Genomic DNA, 20,820 nt, shown 5'->3' on the forward strand with positions numbered 1-20,820 from the left:
AACCGGCAATACACCTCCAACCCTTCTGGTGTTTCAAGTGTTCTTGGGCGGCAGATATCGCTTACCATTAGTCGACCTGTCTGTAGTGCCCGTGACGCCATAAACGCTAGCGTACGTTGTCTAGCTGTAACCTTCATACATGTCATACTTGCTAGCATATGCTAGAAATATTAAATTTGACAGATGGTGTTATTGTAAGGTATTGAGTACAGTTGACAGTCTGTCAATCTTGGTGCAACTGGCCCGTAGCCCGAATCAAGACTATATTCGTAACAAAATGTCAAACTTTTGTGTTGTTAATTTTTTTCAACACATTTTTTTTATATACTCAAAACGCAACGTATTTATTGTAACAAGAAGGTAACTAAATAGACTTGATATGCAACAAAATAAAGTGATTTGTACATAATAAGCTTTTTTATATTTGCGTTTAGAAATGATAGTTTAATAAAACAACATTATTAAACAAAATATTCGTTTACTTCTGTCACTAGATGAGATTTGTTCCTATATCTAGTTTAACTATTCTACACCTTTTTTCGGCCAATGTTTTTTACAATAATTTATACAAGTACATTTAGGCAGTGACAAATGTTGAAAAATGTTTAACTAACAACTAGAACAGCACATACCGGTAAAGTAAAGTCTATCTACACACATACATTATAATAAATACTCTATGATGCGTTCAGAAACTTCAAATTACGTCCAGTATAATGATAACTGTTTTTTTTTCTTGTTTGGGAGTACATATCGAATATCATAAAAGATACAGGTCGTATAAGCATGTTCGCGCGATAAATGATAAAACATCAGGCCATCCCTATCGCACTTACAAATAGTGTGATATACGGCCTAAAGTTTCATCATTTATCGCGCGACCATGCTTGCCTGCCTGGTCCCATAAACCAATAAGGTGGAAATTTCGCTGTCTTGGTTGAGTCTTGGTGGCTCAGTTGGTAGAGCGCTGGAGTATAAATTCAGACGCAGTGAGTTCAAATCTTAGCCAAGGCAGTCATTTTCCACTTTATTTATTCTAAGAATGAATTGAGAATGAATTATTTTTTTGAATGTGTAGCGCGATGTCGGTCCTATTAACATACAGGTGTAGATTTGCCTTCGTATTGTTACGAATGTGTCATGCTATTTCAGTCAGTCTCAGTGCAAGATGTACTGACATTGACTGAACTAGCATGATAAATACGAACGTTTCCGGAAAAATACGAGGGGAACCCTTTTCGAACTACATCTGTACGGTTTCTGAACACATTGCGAGCTTATATCATGTGTGTAGATAAAGTAGTGTATGTAACTGTACATAATTAGACATTATACAAATATACATTCGTATTTAATGCCTATTATTGTGTCACAGTCACATAAACTACTAAGGCCGCATTTGCACGAGAATTCATAAAACGTTTTATATTAATGGATACCTCTTTTCTATCCCGCCGTTAATAAAAATTAAATTTGACTTTCTGAACGCCAGGTTTTAACCCTAAAATGCATATCATAATTATATGTTTCACTTGCAAAATTACTTAAGAATAATTTAAATTCACGTCAATATTAAACTTTGACGCAGTAGGTATGACAAAGTCTCATATTAACGCCGATCTGATGTCTAGTTGTGTTATTTTTGTACCGTTTTTGATACCATATGCATCTAAGGGTAACCGTGAAGTTTTTTGAACTCTCGTGTGAATATAGCCTTAAGGTAACTATTGATTTTTATACACAATTGTACATCTTGGTAACATTTCATAACATTTAGTACATTTCAAACTTGTATCTTCAGAACTGGTGTATTTATATGTCAATACTTAACCTAATTTTGTTTTCGCCACATCAAAATTAAAGCTAACGATGGCCATAAATGCTTAACTATAATTAAAAAGAATTTTAATTCGAAAGAGTATAAAATTATAAAATGTAATTTGGTACTTTATGAAACAGTTTGTTAAAGCCACATTATTGCATAGCAACGAAGTGTCTTAAACAATGTACAGATCTTAACAATACCCTATATTAGACTAATAAATAGCAACTATTTATTACATTTAACTACCTAATTATTTGTTATAATCTTAAACAAGGAGTATATAAATTCTGCAAGTCTGCAATATACAAGGGAAGGAATATACTGGAAAAGTATTTCATTTCTAATCCCTAGTTTTAAATAATAATTTAAAAGTGGGACTCATTTTTATCTACGCCCATATCATAACTTTTCATAAGGGTCCAAACATATCGACGCAAATTTATTAAACAGGATTCTAACTTTTTTGCAAAACGATCCGAAAATCGCTCGTTAGTATAAACATACTTTCATGCTTTCAGCGACGACGGCGCGTAAGCTTCTTCATACTAATCGAGCGATTTTTGGTCCGTGTCGATAGGTTTGGGGATACCTTTAAATTGCTACGATGCTATATACAATTAAAACATCTTTTTAAATCAACGTATCAATAGGTTTTTTATATGTTCGTAGATAAATTATTTGTTATGCAACCATTTATCATTTGGCGATTAAAATCAATAATTACAAAAATCACTTGTGTTTTAAAACCTGTTTATATAAACAGTTGCATAAAGTTACGTATATTGTTTTCCCGGCACTTATAATATTTAAATTAGTTTTAACTTCACCAAAAAGTCCACCATATTGTACAACCTTTTTTGAGAAGAAAGTAGCTTGTAAATAAGTCATTATTTTTTGAGCATTTTTATTGTATTGACCATAACTAGGTTATAAATACGAAGGTCTATATACTTTACCGGAAATCGGTAGATTGTTGTAAAACAAATAAAGACCTGTGCCTACAGTTTTTTGTCTATAGTAGTACAGTCAGCAAGGGAAAATGTAAACGATATGTATGTCATTTTAACTATAAAATTCCTGTGAGACTCAGACATATTATTAAAAAACATATATTTTAAGCGGGTTACGTCATGTATTATGTCGATATGACGCTCGACATGTTTCGATCCATTTCCGAGGATCTTTTTCAAAAGTAGCAGAGTAGTAGTAGAGTATAGGGGTCGCTACTTTTGAAAAGATCCTCGGAAATGGATCGAAGCATGTCAAGCGTTACATCGACATAATCGACATTTAAAATATTTTTTTAGATATGTATACGTGAACAAAGAAAACTATATGCATCCTTTTAAAGAAAAGGATACCTATAGTTTTCTTTGTTCTTAGACAGACTATGTATGTCGTTTAGTTATTTCTGTTGCCGATCGTTCCTTTATGCTACACGGACCATATCGTATTTGTCTTTAGCTACAACCAAAATAAGAATGAGTGATCGTTCTTCAAATATCGGTCGAGACCCTTAGTGAAATATAATTCTTTGAAATGTTCTTTACATAACTGTTTTTATGTCATAATTTTATTTTTATTTGGTTGTTCTCGCGTAGACTTTTTGAGAAACTTTTTGATTCGTCAATCCACAAACAGACTTCTTTCGTTTCAAGATCGTAAGAAGGTCATTAAATCCGATTTTGAATTTGCCAAACAACGTGTCTTTCAAGTTGATCCAACTTTAAGTCCACGGTCGTCTATCAAACGATCACTTGCTCACTTAGCGACGAACGGCGATAGGTCGGGGAACTTGAAGTTGAGCGGAGGCCTGCGCGCGCGCGCGCGCGTGCGGGGCGGAGGCGGAGGCGGAGGCGCCGCACTGCGCCGCGCACACGTCGTCGCGCGCCACGGCCTCGCGCGGCCACTCGCGCAGCAGCTGCGCGCAGTCCGTGATGCGGAGGGACGCGCATTGGGCCTGCGACCATAATACATATTTAACAATAGCCGAGACGACTAAAAAAAACTAATTAGTCCGTCAGTTAGATTATCAAATAATTTTAGACACGTATTTTTTCACGTAAATAAAAAATGACGACGGTACAGTGCGATGAAGTTTCGCGTGACGTCACGCCTAGGTACAATGTTTACTTAAAAGTGACGACAACAAGCGCCCACTCCGGAACTTTGATGCTCTATATCTTCGTATTTTTTCATTGATAAGAAAAAGCGAAAAATATGTGTTCAATATTTTTGGACAATCTAACTGACGGACTAAATAGAATGCAATTTTTTTTATGTAGTCGTCATCCCTATTTAAGGCCATCATCCCTATTTATGATTTAGTCGGCTTGCGAACTCGCATGCGATTTACATACAAAGCACAGCATCAAATACCGCAATGTAATAAAACTCGTATGCGAGTTCTCGTAGGAACCGTCTAAATGGGCCCTAAATCTCGCGTTTTGTACATGTTTTCAAAATCGCATACGAATCGAACGCGTTAATAGTTATTTGTTATACAAGGGGGCAAAGTTGTATTTTAACGCCGAGTGTGGAATTGAAAAACGAGCGTGAAAGGATTCTATAGTTGAACCACGAGCGAAGCGAGTGGTTCGAGAATAGAATCCTGAACTTGCGAGTTTTTTAACACACGAGAAGTAAAATACCTTTGCACCCCGAGTGTAACACAAAACTTTTCCCCTCACTATAGCGAGGAAACTACAGCGCAAGAAAATGCGTTTATCACTGCTTCCAGTAGTTCCACGGGTGGTAAATCATCTTAATTACTAAATTCAACTACTTTTGTCAATTTTAAAGCAGTTAAATTGACTTTATTCAAGGTCAAATTACTTTACCCACTAGTGGATAAAATGCGTTTTTACCCGCTGGTATTAAAGGACAAAACACAAGTTTCCGAGGTAGTGAGGGGAAATAGTTATTTGTTTTACAAGGGGGCAAAGTAGCGGTTCAATATTGGAATATTTCGTTTCGGGTATCAATAACGTGCAACGTGCCAATATTGATACCCGAGCAAGCGAAAGATTCCAATATTGAACCGCGAGCGTAGCGAGTGGTTCAAAAAGTGGAATCTTGAGCGTTTCAAGCACGAAGGTTAAACAAACTTTGCCACCGAGTGAAACACAACATTTTTCACTACACCAACACGACCAAAATACTAACTATAAAACATCAAATTAAATCAAATCCATCAATTTATTTAATATTTATGATTCAAAATCATCATTTATAGGTAAATTCTACCAGCCAGCTTAAGACATCAAGTTAAAATTTGTATGAAATTACTTTGCACTCTTGTGGATAAAATGCAATTTTGCTATCTGTTTTCGAATAGCAAAATAAGCCTTTAACAGTTGGTGTGGTGAAAAATAACATTCCATACCACCGCGCCACGTTTGGCCGTGGTCGCGGAAGACAGGCTAGTGCAACCTGGCCGAAACGTTGGAAAACAGATGAAAATGTTATTTTATCGCGTTCGACCCGTCTGTGACTTTAAAAATATGTACATTTTAGTTACGAGTAGATAATTATCAATGATCGTAACTTTTCCAGCAATTTCGGTGCAGCATGGTAGAAATATAGGAATATGTGTTTTCTGCATAGATGATAATGGCTCATTTTACTGTTATTAATTCTAATTAATTATTCGTATTTCTTTAACGCAACAACGCTGCACCAAAATTGCTGAACAAGTTATAATGACTGGTAAATTGGTAGGTTGCGTGAAAAAAAGAAGAGGTATAAGGTACAACACGGGTCAGACTATATTTCGCGATGCGTCGATTGGTAATTTTTCCACACTGTCTACTATACGGCGTCGAAAAATATGTTGATGTGTTTGTGACTTCTTGTCTGTGTTTGATAAGGACCCTAACATGAGGTAACATGGGGTGTGGTTTGAAATATTTATATCAAAGTTAAAATTTGACATAAGTATCTACTAGAGTATGTACTAGGTAATTCTAGTAGAATAGACTCACCCCTTCAGAAGTACAGATGCACGACGTACAAGGCGAAGGGAAGGCTGAATCGCCACAGGCACGTTTCGTCCGGCGATGAGACAACCCTGGGCTGAGCTCTCTCTCCACGCCGAAAGGTCAACCTTCGGCAGAGACCCGCAAGGCACGCGAGGGTTCCTGTCAAGATAAAATGTGTTTTACAAGCTCTTGGAAACGATAACAAAACACATTCAGGTGAGATTTTTGGAGATTATTCGGTCAATCTGTAAGTATACTACCTCAATGATGTGACTGAATAAGGGTTTCCCCAAACGCGTACGCATGTTCATATTACTAACGAGCGATTTTTGGTTGATGAAAGCCGTTTGGGGAGACCCTAATAAACTACTACTGACTAGGCAGCAGTACGTCGAGAGTCTAAGAGCTTTGATTCAGCGTGCACTGAAGCACAGTAAAATAATGAGTACTATCGTACAGTGTGGCCACTAACGCTCCCCGCTGAAAATGCCGCCCACCCCCTCTCGGTTACCTCACAGTTACCGCCTGTCAAAAACACAACAGTGGACCTGTCATATTTCACTCATACAAGCATAGTAATCGTTCACATATACGAGCTTAGAGTGTGTGCTACGAACGCGCCTCTTTCTGACTGAAGTCACATGAATCTGTTTCCATTATTCGGCTGAGGTCGCCATGATTGAAAGACTGGCCAGCCGAACCAGCAGTGGACCATTATTTTATGTCAATAGGATTTTTTTGTGCACTATTTTATGGGTGACACTTTATGCAAGAGTGCAAACCGACCCATTGCTCTTTTGATGAGGATATGATTCATATTCCAATCATCGAACCATCGCGGTACAACGAAAAGTTATCAAATTTTCTTTTCTTTCTTTAATCAAGGTTTCCTTAATTTCCCGTGTTTTTTTTTATAACATTTCCAGCAATTTGCACATTTGTAGTCCCAACTTACAAGAAATTGCTGGGTAGGTCGAAGGCCGCCCGCTGGATGTCGCTGTTCTGGTCAAAGTTCTCGCATAGAACCTTCGAGAGCGTCACTTTACGGATCTCGGAGAGTTGTTGCTCCGTGAAACGGGCCGCGTTGTTGTCGTTCTCGTACCTGAAACGTAATAATGGTGTTGTTGGAGAAACGTTTGGATTCCAGTAAATGAGGATAAAGGCAAAAAAATCCTCTCGGTCAGATCTTGTCCACACTATCAGTATCAGGATAGCAGATGCAATTCCGACCATACTGAATGAACAGCAAATACTTTTGAAGACTGCAGTCATGGTAGTAACTGTAGTAAGGGACCGTCCACATCCCCTCGCTCCCTATGTCACGCTTTTTGTTCCCTTTAACATGGATTGTCACATTTAGTATGATCCTCCAGCTCCTTACGCTGTGACGTAATATGTGGATGATCCCTAAGTAGGTAAATGCACAAACGCTCACGAAACAAAACGCTCCTAGATATCTTTCTCTGTCGCTCTTGCGTATTGGCGCGATAGAGCCAGACTATCTTTCGCGGCGTTTCGTTTTCGTTTCGCGTCATAGAAATGCCATTCGGCTACGGGGCCAGGTGTATAACGTCGCTCGATAAATGATAAAACATCTGGCCGTGGGATATCGCACTTACAAATAGTGCAATAGGGACGGCCTAATGTTCTATCATTTATCGCGCGATCATGCTTGCCTGCCAGACCCAGAGTATTCTTAATCAGGCGAAGAGGTCTCATAAAAAGTACGTAAGTATGATTAACGTAAGTATTTGTCCAAGATAAACGAAGATTGTAGATTCACTCACCAGAATCTGTCACATTTCCTCAGCTGCCTGAACTGGATGGCGATGATGCAGGCGAAGGTGGGGCCTACCAAACCTCCCTGTAGCGGCCTCTCGCTCATTCCTCCAGGGAACAGGTCAATGTCGTCCACAGTCGGGTATATCCTCTTCAATCTGTGAAAACAGAAGTTTTGGTGTTATTTCGAAGACGTCCTGTGCTGTTTGAATGAGATTGAGATTTGTAATAACAGCAGTGACTTTTATTTTGACCAAAATGCAAAATGCAAGTTACTAAACTGGTGAATAATCAAGAAAAGAAGAATGCAAAAGAAAAGTTAATTTCGAAATCGAACAGGCAATGCTCGTGGTCCGGTGAAGCACAGTATAATAAAGAGTACTATCGTACAGTATGGCCACACCTGCTCCCCGCTGAAAGTGCCGCCCACCCCCTCTCGGTTACCTCACAGTTACCGCCTGTCAAAAACGCGAACAGTCGACCTGTCATATTTCACTCATACAAGCATAGTACGCGTTCACCTACACGAGCTTAGACTGCGTGCTAGGAACGCGCCTCTTTCATATATTTGATCGCCAGTGTTCGAGACAAGAAAGCATAAGGAAAGCATAAAACCGGTTTTTGACCTAGTTAACCCCCGACGCAAAAACGACGGGGTGTTCTAATTTTGACGTGTATGTCTGTCTGTCTGTGTGTGTGTCTGTCTGTGGCATCGTAACTCCCGAACGGATGAACCGATTTAGATTTAGTTTTTTTTGTCTGAAAGCTGAGTTAGTCGGGAGTGTTCTTAGCCATGTTTCATGAAAATCGGTCTACTACGTCGCGGTCGGGGGTTTTTTCAAAATTTTAATTTTTAGTCTGAATGTGTCAAGGAAGTCAAAATCTTACCTCGCAATAACTTCATCAGGAATCTCCCTCGACAAATCTTCAAAGGTAGCCGCCCTCTTCAAGTTACAAAGCGCTCTGTAGTTGTTATAACTGGGTATGCCGTGGTCTCTCGCCCTCTGCACGTTCAGGGCTACCAGGTCGATGCCCGAGAACGGGATGCGACGGTCCTCGAACAGGTGGTTGGTCACTTCGCCGGTGATGAACTGGTCGAGGGTTTCCATGGGAGTTGAGGCGATACCGCGCATGAGTTCGTCGGTCATTTGTGCGTGCTGTAAGAATAAGTTCATTTAAATGAAGTAGGGAACTGACATTGACCTGTTGACAGTTTTTTCACTGAGATACAAGTATTAGGCGGATCCTATTTCCCGGACATAATTCCTCGAGCTTTGACACTTCTCAATGCGCTACTGACTGACGTCAGTAGCACCTGATTGCGATTTGTTTGCATGGAGATGGAAGACAGTGCTGTGTATCTTGAGTGTCTGAGGTATTGTGAGACGATGGATGATAGGCCTTTCACGGTATATTGTAAAATAATTGTATTTTATGTTTGTCGTTGTAATATTTTTTTGAAATTGTATATTTTTTGTCTATGTTATGCCGTGTAAACTTATTTAAAAAAAAAGATCGACAGTCATAATGTAAATGTTTGCCAGATTATCATTAGTCATAATTCTAAAACAGTTAACTTTTGAGGGTTTTCAAACTTTTCATTAAGGTCATCTATAGATAGCTTAGGTTAGGTTTATTTTATGGTAATCCTGAAAAGTTACGCGTTTCTGAGAAAAAACAAATATGTCTGACGAAAATGTGGACAAACGAAACATTATGACTTAAGACTTTATGGGAACCAATAGAGACCCACAAGGAGGCGATGACTAAATTTATGAATTTTCTTAACCACTTCTAAATTTCCCTCAGGAGGCAACTGGTCATGGAAATTTATCCTTGGATCGTGGTTTAGCAGCAGGATTGGGGTTTGGATGAGCAGTCAGGGTAAATGCAGTTTCAATCCTGATCGCGGCTGCGTCGAACTCAGCTACGAAGGATAGGGTAGAATTTTCGAGTGCTTTGTGTATTATCCTGGAGTGTGGATTAATCTTGTCACTTACGTTCATAAAGGTGTCGGTCCTGAAGAAGCCATCGCGCAGCAAGATCGGGGGTTCGATGGGTTGGGCGACAGACGGGGCAAATGCGGCCTTTACAAAAGCTGATAACAAAGAGGGGGTTGCAGGAGAGTACTCCTTGTAGGATCCTGGAGTGTTGATTGTGCTGGTAACTGACGTTCATGAACATGTCGGTTCTGAAGAAGCCATCGCGCAGCAGGATCAGGGGTTCGATAGGCTGGTACGTGGGTGAAAGACGGGACCAATGCAGAGTTGCAGACTTTACAAAAGCTGATAACTCTGTCATAATGAGGGGGTTGCAGGTGGGAGAGTACTCCTTGTAGGATCCTGGAGTGTTGGTTATGCTGGAAACTTACGTTCATAAACATGTCGGTTCTAAAGAAGCCATCGCGCAGCAGGATCGGGGGTTCAATGGGCTGGTACGTAGGCGACAGACGGGGCAAATGCGGCCGCAGCAGTGAGTGGCCGAATCTGAACGCAGCGGCGGCGAATTCTGTCACGATGGCTGGGTTGCAGGTTGGGGAGTATTCCTTGTAGTAACCTGAAATTTGAATTATTCCTTGGTAAGGTACATGTGAAGAGCGAACAATGGTTCAAATAGTAATTTTACCTTTTTGGGCGTATCTCATTCTACGTCGTTTTTAAGATATTCGACAGCAAAAGTGAAAATATTTTTCAATAAGGTGATGTAAAGACGAAAGGAAAGTTTCTATTCGATTCTGCATAAGTTGAACAGTGGACCGATACCTGCGTTTGTTATCCCAAATAGATATTTCAGTTCACAGCACAATTTAAAATAGACTGTTAGATTGAGAAACTGGTGTTTTCGTCAAATACTTTGATTTTTTTATTGGATTCAGATACCTAACTGGAATTTGAATAAGTGTAAGATAAATCCGATGAATCCGTGAAAGCTACCAAATATTTTTATACGTAACACCATAAATGGTTTGACCACAAAATATTTACCAGCAGGCAGCAGCTTCAATCCATAAAGATTGACAGCGTTCCACGACAACAGTCTCGGGAGGAACTCGTTGTAGATGATGTGCGTGAACTCAGCAGTGACAATACGTCTGGTGTGCTCGAAGATCAACTCCGCGTCCCAGTGGGGGTTGACTCCCTTCAGGCCCTCGGCAATACGGTTGTGTTCACGGAGGAACATCGTGTGGATGGCTGTGAGGCCTGGCTGCTCTGATGCTCGCCCGTCACCTGTGGAGAGAAAGACAATTTCTAGATCAGTGACTAAATTGGATTGTTTTTGCGAATTTGTGTCAGAGACCTAGACTCATTTTGGCTCGATTGCAGTAATGAAGCAGAATCCACTGGTGGCCCTGCACTCAGGATAACAGATCTTGGGTGAGTAGCGAGTGTTGGGTGGGGTTCCGGTGGCATTTGACCCTCGCAATTCAGATGTAACTGTTGCTTACCATCAATGAAGCAGAAGCCACTAGCGGCCCTGCAATCAAGATGACTGTCATACCGCGGCAACAGATGTTGAGTGAATACCGAGTTTAGGTGGCGTTCGGGCTGCATTTGACCCTCGCAATTCAGATGAAATAACTGTTGCTTACTCAGCAAATCCAGCAATGAAGCAGAATCCACTAGCGGCCTTGCACTCAGGATGGCTGTCAGACCACGGCCACGGATCTTGGGTGAGTAATGGATGTTGGGTGGCGGTGTCTTTTAAACATGAATTTTAGAAGAAGCATTTGCTTACCAGCAATGAAGCAGAAGCCACTGGCGGCCTTGCACTCAGGATGGCTGTCAGACCGTGGCAGCAGGTCCCTGGTAAGTAGCGGGTGTTGGGTGGCATTCATGCGACCGTTAAACCCGCGCAGTTTACGCACGATGCAGGGGTTCTCTCCGTAGATCACTGAGGCGTCGATGAAGGCCGTGTTTTGGTTCACTTGCTCTCTCGGTCCTGAGGAATTGTTACATTTGGTTTTATGTTATATTGTATTGTAAAAGTTAGCATTTGGTAAGATCTTGTTGTTCAAGTTACTATAGTTTAGACAAGCTTCCTTTGATGTTTCTTAAGGTCCATCGAAAAGGTCGTTTTCAGAGTTTCTGGACGAATTCTTCTATACCTATACACAGTGATACTTACCAAGTTGCTGTTGTCCAGGTAAACTCCTCATGAACGGGAAGCACAGTCTCTCTCCGGAGGTTACGTTGACTTCAGGGTAGTAATGGTCTCCCCGTGGCACAGGGAAGGGGTTGCATTCGGGATGAACCGTGCGCGGCGAGTCGCAGGACCGGCAATCAGGGATGGACTCGTGGAAACCTGGGGAATATCATCTATTACACATCTTCAATCTAGAGTTTGACCAGCCAAGCGCCAAAATCCTAAACCAATTTTGTCACATCTTCCTCGTGTTATCTTCTCTTTCATGTTCACTCACGCCGTATAGGTGTCCATTAAACATTGACTTGGAAATATAGTTTATTCCAGAAAAATCTTTAGAGTGACCAAAGACCAAAATCCGGAAGTTTTCATGCCTCTTTTCGTTTATTTCTAAAAAGCACTAGGTCATGTTGGAGTAGCCTACAGTCTGTCCAAAAAAAGTAGAAATTAAAAAGTGTAGTGTGATCCCTTTCAAATCAACAGGTGTGAGAAAACGGGACGACACTATGATGTTGACACTTTTTAATTTCTTTTCTACTCTTTTCGGTCAGCCTGTAGAACATACGATAGTCTTGCATGGGCCCACTTACCTTTGTGAATAGGGGTCATAGTGAGCTCGTGATCGACAAATTGCGCGAACTGCATCACCATCAGTGTGTATCGAGTGTGCAAGTTGGAGATGTCAGGGTGGATCACTGTTGACACGATACGCGGGGAGACCAGCGGAGTTCCGGTTACGGAGTTTATGCGGGGACGACTGACACCTGGAAAGAATCAAATGACAATGACGCTACATATATTTAAAAAAATCTGAATAGAAGATTAGGATGTGATAGAAGTGCCTAATGGTAGGTAGAGATTAGACCAGGACCGGGATAAGTGGCGTACACGAAGGGAGGCCTGTGCTCAGCAGTGGGCGATTGATGGCTGAAATATTGATGATGAATGGTAGGTAAAGTCCGTCTAAGTGAACTCTGCAGGAAATTCCGTCACAAGTCACAATTTACATGCACATTTATAGTGGCACCGCAACACTCTGTCACTTCACAGTCTGACATCTGGGTGATCGTCAGGATGGTGGGTGTACATCAAGAAATCCAGGTGCGGTATAAGTCAGGAGTTTGGCGCACCTTTAGCACATTGCATCTCGTATTTTGTGTTAGGTAGGTACTATTATTTAGCTTCGTTTTTAGCTGTTACTTACCATCTTCATAAACAGGAGGCAGCAATCTCGCGAAAGTAGTCAAACTCTTTCCCAAATTCGGGTTCCTCAGGTTATTACAGTGTCCAGTGTAAGTCCTGAAGGGGCTATCCGCGTCACACTGGCTGTTCTCATCGCATTCGGGTTCAATGACCGGGCCGAGTTGGTCTTGTCCAAGGATTCCGCTCACGTCTACGGACTGGAGGGCGTCGGCGAAGTCGGTGGAAGTCGGGAAGCCGAGGGAGTCGTCGAATACTTGGCGCTTGCGGCGGTGGCTGAAAGGTTTAGATTGGTGGGTATTTGTTAATTCTTCTGTTTTTTTATGCGATAGGAGGCAAACGAGCAGGCAGATCACCTGATGGTGACGATCACTGCCGCCCATGGATACCCGAAACACCAGAAGTGTTGGAGGTGCGAGTTTTGTGAGTCAGATTTTTATTTATAGGTTTGATAGGTAGGTTTTTGCAGTCCAGAGCTGATTCTGCACCAACTTTGTCTTATGAGTAGGTATTGAATTCCTAAGTAGGATGGAGTGTAGAAGGTTGCCGATAATAATGGCAATTCAACATGTCGCTACAAAGTCGGAACAGTGTTAATAGGTCAGACAAATGTATCAATGATTATTTGTATGTCGTTCTTTTTTGAAGTTCCTCGTTTAGTAGCTATGCCTCTATGATCTTGAGATCACAACCCCTTCAAAATCCTTCATGTCCTTTAAAAAATATTAAGTAATTTTAAGTTTTAAACAACATTCTCAACAAATCGGTTGGTAGGTAACTTTAACATACAGGCCCGTTGATGGAGTTAAGCAATTCGTTGGTAGCAAATTCGAAGAACAGTGAAGTGTTGGCTAGCTTCAATGCGTATTTATTTGCTTTGGAGAACGAGGCAGCGGTTCCCACGGGAGAATGAGGGTCAGCTCCACCACCTGAAGAATAAACAAAGATAAATATACCTAAGTAAGCCTTGCTACTCTCAGTGACGCTGCATGCTTTCGATATTTAAAATCACTAGCGTCTTCCGAAAGTCGGCATCTACTCAAAGCTATGGTTGCTGGTTGACGTAACGATTGCGATAGTGCGACTGCGCAGCATGGCATTTTCCTTAGCGCGGACTATATAGTAGCGGACTTGGCATATGCCAAGAATGATTTAATCAAATGTACCTGCAAATTACAAAACTTAATTTTGTAATCTGCAGGTACATAGGGAGAGCTTGGAACTATTGAGTTCGGCACGATATTTTTTCCAGCTAATTCTTGACTGACGTCTCTTGTTTGATCTTCTTCAGTCAGCAAACCTCTCAAGATAAGTACATCTATAAATATATAAAAGAAGAAGCTGACTGACTGACTGACTGACTGACATATCAACGCACAGCCGAAACCGCTGGTCGTAGAGATTTCAAATTTGGCACGTAGGTTCCTTATACAGTGTAGAGGAGCACTAAGAAAGGATTTTCCAAAATTCACCTCCTAAAGGGGTCAAATGGGGGTTCAAAGTTTGTATGGGGAAACAAGATTAGTTCGACTATTTTATTCGAAACTTCACAGGAAGATTCCTTAAGACATATGACTGAATACGTGTTTCAGGTTTTTTGAAAATTTAACCCCTAAAAGGGTGAAAAGGGGTGATAAAGTCAAAAAATCAATATGGGTATCGTTTTTATGGTTTATCAGGTCGCTGATCACGATAAATACAACGTTTTTAAAATCTAACAAGGCGGAAGTGAAATACCTTCTCCCCTGTTGTGGTGCAATGGGGTTTAAATATCAAAAAAATATATAAAAGAAGATATTGACTGACTGACTGACATATCAACGCACAGCCGAAACCGCTGGTCCTAGAGATGTCAAATTTAGCACGTAGGTTCTTTATATAGTGTAGATGAGCACTAAGAAAGGATTTTTCAAAATTCGCCTCCTAAGGGGGTCAAATGGGGGTTCAAAGTTTGTATGGGGAAACAATGTTAGTTTCACTGTTTTATTCGACACTTCACAGGAGGGGTCCTAAAAACTAAAGACGTGTTTCAGGTTTTTGAAAATTTTACCCCTAAAAGGGTGAAAAGGGGGTGAATCAAAAAAACAATATGGGTATCGTTTTTATGATTAATCGGGTCGCTGATCACCATAAATACAACGCTTTTAAAATCTAACGAGGCGGAAGTGAAATACCTTCTCCCCTGTTATAGTGCAATGGGGTTTAAATATCAAAAAATATATAAAAGAAGAAACTGACTGACTGACTAACTGACATATCAACACACAGCCGAAACCGCTGGTCCTAGAGATTTCAAATTTGGAACATAGGTTCCTTATATGGCGTAGAGGAGCACTAAGAAAGGATTTTTCAAAATTCTCCTCTTAAAAGGGTGAAATGAGGGTTCAAAGTTTGTATGGGGAAACAAGATTAGTTTGACTATTTTATTCGAAACTTCACAGGAGGATTCCTAAAGACATATGACTAAATACATGTTTCAGGTTTTTTGAAAATTTGACCCCTAAAGGGGTGAAAAGGGGGTAAAGTAAAAACACAATATGGGTATCGTTTTTATGGTTTATCGGGTCGCTGATCACGATAAATACAACGATTTTAAAATCTAACGAGGTGGAAAAGAAATATTCTCCCCTGTTGTTGTGAAACAGGGTTAAAATATCCAAAATAGCCATAAGTATTGGTTTAGTTTTTATCTTTACTTCTGGTTCAAGAGATTTCAAATTGACACGGAAGTTCCTTAGAGGAGCACTAAGAAAGGATTTTTCAAAGTTCACCTCCTAGCATGATAATTTGACAGGGTTAAGGACAGGGACAGGGACAGGGACAGGGACAGGAACGGGATAGGGATAGGGATACGGATAAAGATACGGATACGGATAGGGATAGGTATAGGGATAGGGATAGGGATAGGGAGAGGGAGAGGGATAGGGATAGGGACGAGGATAGGGATAGGGATAGGGATTAAATAGGGGATGGGGACGAGGATAGGGATAGGGACGAGGATAGGGATAGGGATAGGGATTAAATAGGGGATGGGGACGAGGATAGGGATAGGGGAGAGACGGGGGCAGGGACGGGACGGGGACGGGGTTGGGGACAAGGATAGAGATAGGGACGGGGATAAGAATAGGAATTGAGGTCGGAATAATCGGTCGGCAATCGATTTCTAGGCAGTGTAAAATGCAGGTGGCTCAGTGGGAAGGGATTAGTATTTAAGTAGGCATCGGCGAGTATCCTGCATCCGTAATAACGAATACATTCAATGTGCTGTAAGAAGATCGTTGTTTGCTTGCCTTTTATATGTTTACGTTTGCAATAAGTATAAGCAAAATTGAAAAAATTGTAAGCGATAATGCAAGGAAGTACTTTTTACCCTACCGACCATAGCATCGAGATACTGGCTATGTGGGTTGTATGAAGTTTCCCCAGTATAAATATTTATTATAGGTAAAATACATACATATTCGTACCTACTACCTACGCTGTGGTCGCTGTGTAACAATTCTAAAATCATTGCAAGAATTTCTTTTAAAACAATAGTAATATGTGTAAGGTACAGTCAGCCAAAAAGCAGTGTAAGGTTCTTGGCTGACCGTACAGCAAATAGATCAGTTACAATGGCCCCCCAGTCGAAAATTGCCCCGCTTTACCTTAATCGAAATAATTGCGGACAGATGTACCTACAAAGAAACCTACGGATCCAAATGAAAATCTTATTTTTTGTAAACGTTTCAATAAGAATACTTTTATTACGCGGGCGAAGCCGCGGGTAAAAGCTAGTAATATATAAAGCACTCCCGTGCAAATAAAAGACACACGGCGATGTTTATAGTTACTCGTCTAGCGGTGAACAATCAATATCGCCGTGTCTCTTTTATTTGCACGGAAGTGCTTATCTTTTGTTCGTTTTTAGGTATAGCAGATAGCTCATAGATAGTAAGCTCGCGGTGGGACCAGTGCCATATGAAGCCAGCTTATATTATGTATCTTGAGAGGTAGGCGACGGCCTTCTTAAGTGCACCAGTTAGCATATCCTGGGACAGTCGCTCGGCGGCCTCAGCTACGGTTTCTTCACTCTAAGTTGTAATTTCAACGGCATGTTGGTCTCCGCACTAGATATCTAAATTTCCAACACCAGTTTACTTACGAGCTTCCCACAGCATGTACTCCAACTTCTTCCTATCAGCCATCTCTTGCTTAGCCTTCTCAAGGGCAGCAGCTAGCATATCTTGGGACAGTCGCTCGGCAGCTTTAGCTCCGGATTCGTCGCGCCACGCTTCGAGTTCCATGCGGCCGTGCTGGGAGCAGTCTTGAGCTGCGTTTCTGTATAAATAAATAAAGATTAGCCACTGTTGACTGTACCATACGTGCGATTAAGGGCCAGTTGCATCAACCACATTTGACAGACATATCATCTTCAGGCAGCAGACGTCTTTGGAACTTTCCATATAATAAAATTTAACGAACGCTTTGACGGTGACAGACGGTTTGATGCAACCGGCCCTAAATGTTTTGATTGTGCTTCGTTTTCGGTACCTAAATATTTATAAAAGTACTTAGTGTATTATTAAAGGATAAGGCTCGTTTGGATGTAACTAAATACTATGGATATGAGTCAGTTCAGTAATTCATTTTCTTCTATTTAGCTTTACTCCGAAATTTGCCTAGGCTTATTTTACTCCACTCGGTCTGGGAGTCAGTCCTACAGGTAGTTACGTAACGTAGATATAGTGTGGAAGATCTCTGCTGAAAAAAATTTTTCTAGTTTAATTGGTGAAGTCATCGTAGGCCTGATAAGGCGTTACAAACGATGCGGGTTAAACTTATCGCTGAATTGATTATGTCCCAATTTTCGAACAGCTACGAAACATTTTGTATGAAAATAATCAAAATATATTTATACTTACAGGAATGGATCCCTTTTGACGAACGCCTTAGGTTGTATTTCGCTCAAAGAATCATCGACAGTACAGAGCAGTCCAGAGAGAGTTACTTTTTTGATGGCAGCCAATTGTTCCGGCAGCAGCGAAGAAGGAGGGATGTCGTTTTCATACCAAAATCTGAAAAAAAAAGTAATTTAAGAGGACAAATACGTATGTACCCTACCTGTCTTTTATAATACGTTACGGGGCTACTTACTGGTTCTACCATCATCATACGGAACTTTACATTTTCATTCTGAGTTGTGGTCAAAAATCGTGAGTGTTGACTGCTGAATAAAGCAGAAAAACAATTCTTGAATGACATAAGATACGGTCAGGATCCCTTTCATATAGAGGATAAACTGTTCAGTTTCCATATTAGCGTTAGCGGTTAGAAAATCTTGAAGTTATAGACATGGATAGGACATGTCTTACGAAGGCCAAACAACCACCTGTCCAAGCAAGGGCTGACTTGGAATATTCCTGGATCAAGGGGGAGAGGTCGCCCACGAACTACCTGGAGACGCATGGAGGAAAAGTGGGCCTCGGCTGGGCGCGCCTGGAGGAGGCCGAATCGGACTGGGAACAGTGAAAATCATTCCTAAGAGCCCTATGCCCCTCATTAGGATCAACAGGATCTAACCATCAGCATAGATACGAAATGCTTTACCTGTCACTCTTCTTCAGGTTTGCGAACTGAAGAGCCAGAACACAGGCCATGGTGGATCCAATGACTGCTCCGGACGCTGCCTTCTCCAAGGAACCACCAATCATCAGCTCCACATCTTCTGGGTTCCTGTTAACCAAAACGTAGAATCTACGTTAAATTTTTATGATAAAGATATTTTTAACATTGGCATATGAAATATCTAACATATCAGGAGTTTTAAAAATTGGACTGTTCTGTCCTCTTTTTGCTCGACTTTTGTCTTAATTTGGGACACATAATACTCAATTAGGTTCGCAAGTAGGTAGATTTATATGGATTAATCTCGCCTTACTTGTGTTTCCTGGGAGTCTAGAAAGCGACATTTCTGTAAATACGTCTACCCACTGGAAGATGTCTATCTTCTTGTGGTTAAATAAAAATAAATCAGTATACTTTACCTATACATGCTCGCCAGCATCTCCTGCTGCGCGCGATCAAAGCCCAACTTGTCAAAGTCCGCATAAGACTTGACTCCAACAGTGGGCTCGCACAGCCTGAGGGCCCGAAGGTACGAGGCTACTCCATGGTCACGAGACCTGTTCAGGTCCCAGGTGGCGGAGGATGAGAAGCGAGAGACGCGGTTGGCGCTGGTGTCGGCTAGGTCTTTGACGGATATGGTGGCGTTTATCTGAAAAAGGATGAAGGTTAACAAGGGAGCTAGTTTTTTAAGCTGTATAACCAACATTTCCAGAGAAATTACTTAAGGTTTGGGATGGGTTTATCATCCGGAAACTATAGAGATTTGGAAGATCCTTTACCAGTTTCTCGTTCATCATGGCTTCGAAGACAGGAGCTACGGCTACCAGCTCAGAGTAGGCGCCAGCGCGGTTGGCGCTGGAGTATCCTCGCCAGAATCCAAGGGAAGTCAACTTCAGCTCAGCCTTAGCCATGCCCACCTGAAAAAAAAAAACAAATCACTTATTAATGACAAAGACATATATAACTCCATATGGACAGATAAAGTCTAAAAAAAAATGTACCTCAGTACCATACAGAAAAAGGTACGGTGGCCTAGATGGCATTACACCTTTGGGGTACGCTCAGCTAGATGGCGCTTATATTAATATTTGACATTTGAAAACATATCAAGCTAAGAATATGGGCCAAATTGTCAAAACTGAGGTTCAAAAGTTTTAAGCCTGTGTCAAGAGATGGCAGTCTATGCACTGTGATTACACATTTTACTTCGACAGTAACTCTCTATAATAGGTACTCGATCCTCTTTGTTAATGAAGGCATACTGGGTCTTTTGATTTTCCTCGCTTTTTGTTTTTTTTTGTTCTTTCCTCAATGCTGATGAGTAGAAAAGTTTGTTGATTCACCAACAATCGCCTTGGTATACAAAGTGTCCTGTAAAACAACGCAAAAATCGGGCAGGAGGGATTTACCTTAATGAAAATGTCATGGTTTTCGAAATATTGGCACTTTTTTCTTTAGGTAGGTACGTTTTAAAACTAATCAACCAACATCTCAAAAACCATGACATTTTTCGCTAAGGTCAAATTCACTTAATGTGATAGATAGAATGAGATGTCCTATCACCCCTTTTAATTTTGGCGTTGGCTTACGGGACACCCGGTAGGCATAGAGAGAGAGACAGGGCGATACTAGAGTACCGAGTCATCGTACCTAGTTCATGATTTTCATGAATGATATGTACAGTTTACCGGCGGCTTCAAGATTTTACTTGGCTAACGAATTCAGGCTATTAGAGCTTCTTATAGAGACCAAAATACCTCTTCAAAGACCAGATGGTTCTTACCTCTCCTAGAAGAACCGGCAGGAACTCATTGAAAGTGATATGCTGAATGACAGCAGCGATGACTCGTCGTGTCTCCAAGAATAGTGTCGTGTCGTCCCAGAAAGGGTTCATGGAGTACAGCTGGCCGGCCACGCGGTTGTGCTCGGAGAGCAGGGCCTTGTAGAGGGGGGCGGTGGGGGTGGGTTCGTTGCATCTGGAATAGAACATTTATACATACATACATACATACATACAATCACGCCTGTATCCCATAAAGGGGTAGGCAGAACACATGAAACTACTAAAGCTTCAGTGCCACTCTTGGCAAATAAGGGGTTGAAAGAAAACGAAACTGTGACATTGCAGTGACAGGTTGCCAGCCTCTCGCCTACACCACAATTTAACCCATATCCCATAGTCGCCTTCTACGACACCCACGAGAAGAAAGGGGGTGGTGAAATTCTTAACCCGTCACCACACAGGCTACATAGAACATTTATATACAGTTAAATAGATAATGGCTC

General features: G+C 41.1%; 1 protein-coding gene across 1 annotated transcript in view; it reads right to left on the reverse strand.

The window, feature by feature from the left end:
* Positions 1–3,210: 3,210 nt before the first annotated feature.
* Positions 3,211–20,820, reverse strand: part of LOC125233212 — a 98,582-nt gene continuing 80,972 nt past the window's right edge. Inside the window, 20 exon segments of the mRNA XM_048139123.1 lie at positions 3,211–3,673; positions 3,675–3,785; positions 5,809–5,870; positions 5,873–5,964; positions 6,761–6,907; positions 7,593–7,742; positions 8,473–8,741; positions 9,956–10,140; positions 10,569–10,811; positions 11,320–11,523; positions 11,710–11,886; positions 12,318–12,491; positions 12,932–13,204; positions 13,716–13,856; positions 17,072–17,247; positions 17,832–17,984; positions 18,517–18,642; positions 18,954–19,183; positions 19,314–19,451; positions 20,318–20,510. Of these exon segments, the coding sequence (XP_047995080.1) occupies positions 3,587–3,673; positions 3,675–3,785; positions 5,809–5,870; positions 5,873–5,964; positions 6,761–6,907; positions 7,593–7,742; positions 8,473–8,741; positions 9,956–10,140; positions 10,569–10,811; positions 11,320–11,523; positions 11,710–11,886; positions 12,318–12,491; positions 12,932–13,204; positions 13,716–13,856; positions 17,072–17,247; positions 17,832–17,984; positions 18,517–18,642; positions 18,954–19,183; positions 19,314–19,451; positions 20,318–20,510 (3,331 nt within the window). The 3' untranslated portion in view covers positions 3,211–3,586.

This window comes from Leguminivora glycinivorella, chromosome 14 (genome assembly GCF_023078275.1).
Source record: "Leguminivora glycinivorella isolate SPB_JAAS2020 chromosome 14, LegGlyc_1.1, whole genome shotgun sequence".
NCBI classification, from domain to species: domain Eukaryota; kingdom Metazoa; phylum Arthropoda; class Insecta; order Lepidoptera; family Tortricidae; genus Leguminivora; species Leguminivora glycinivorella.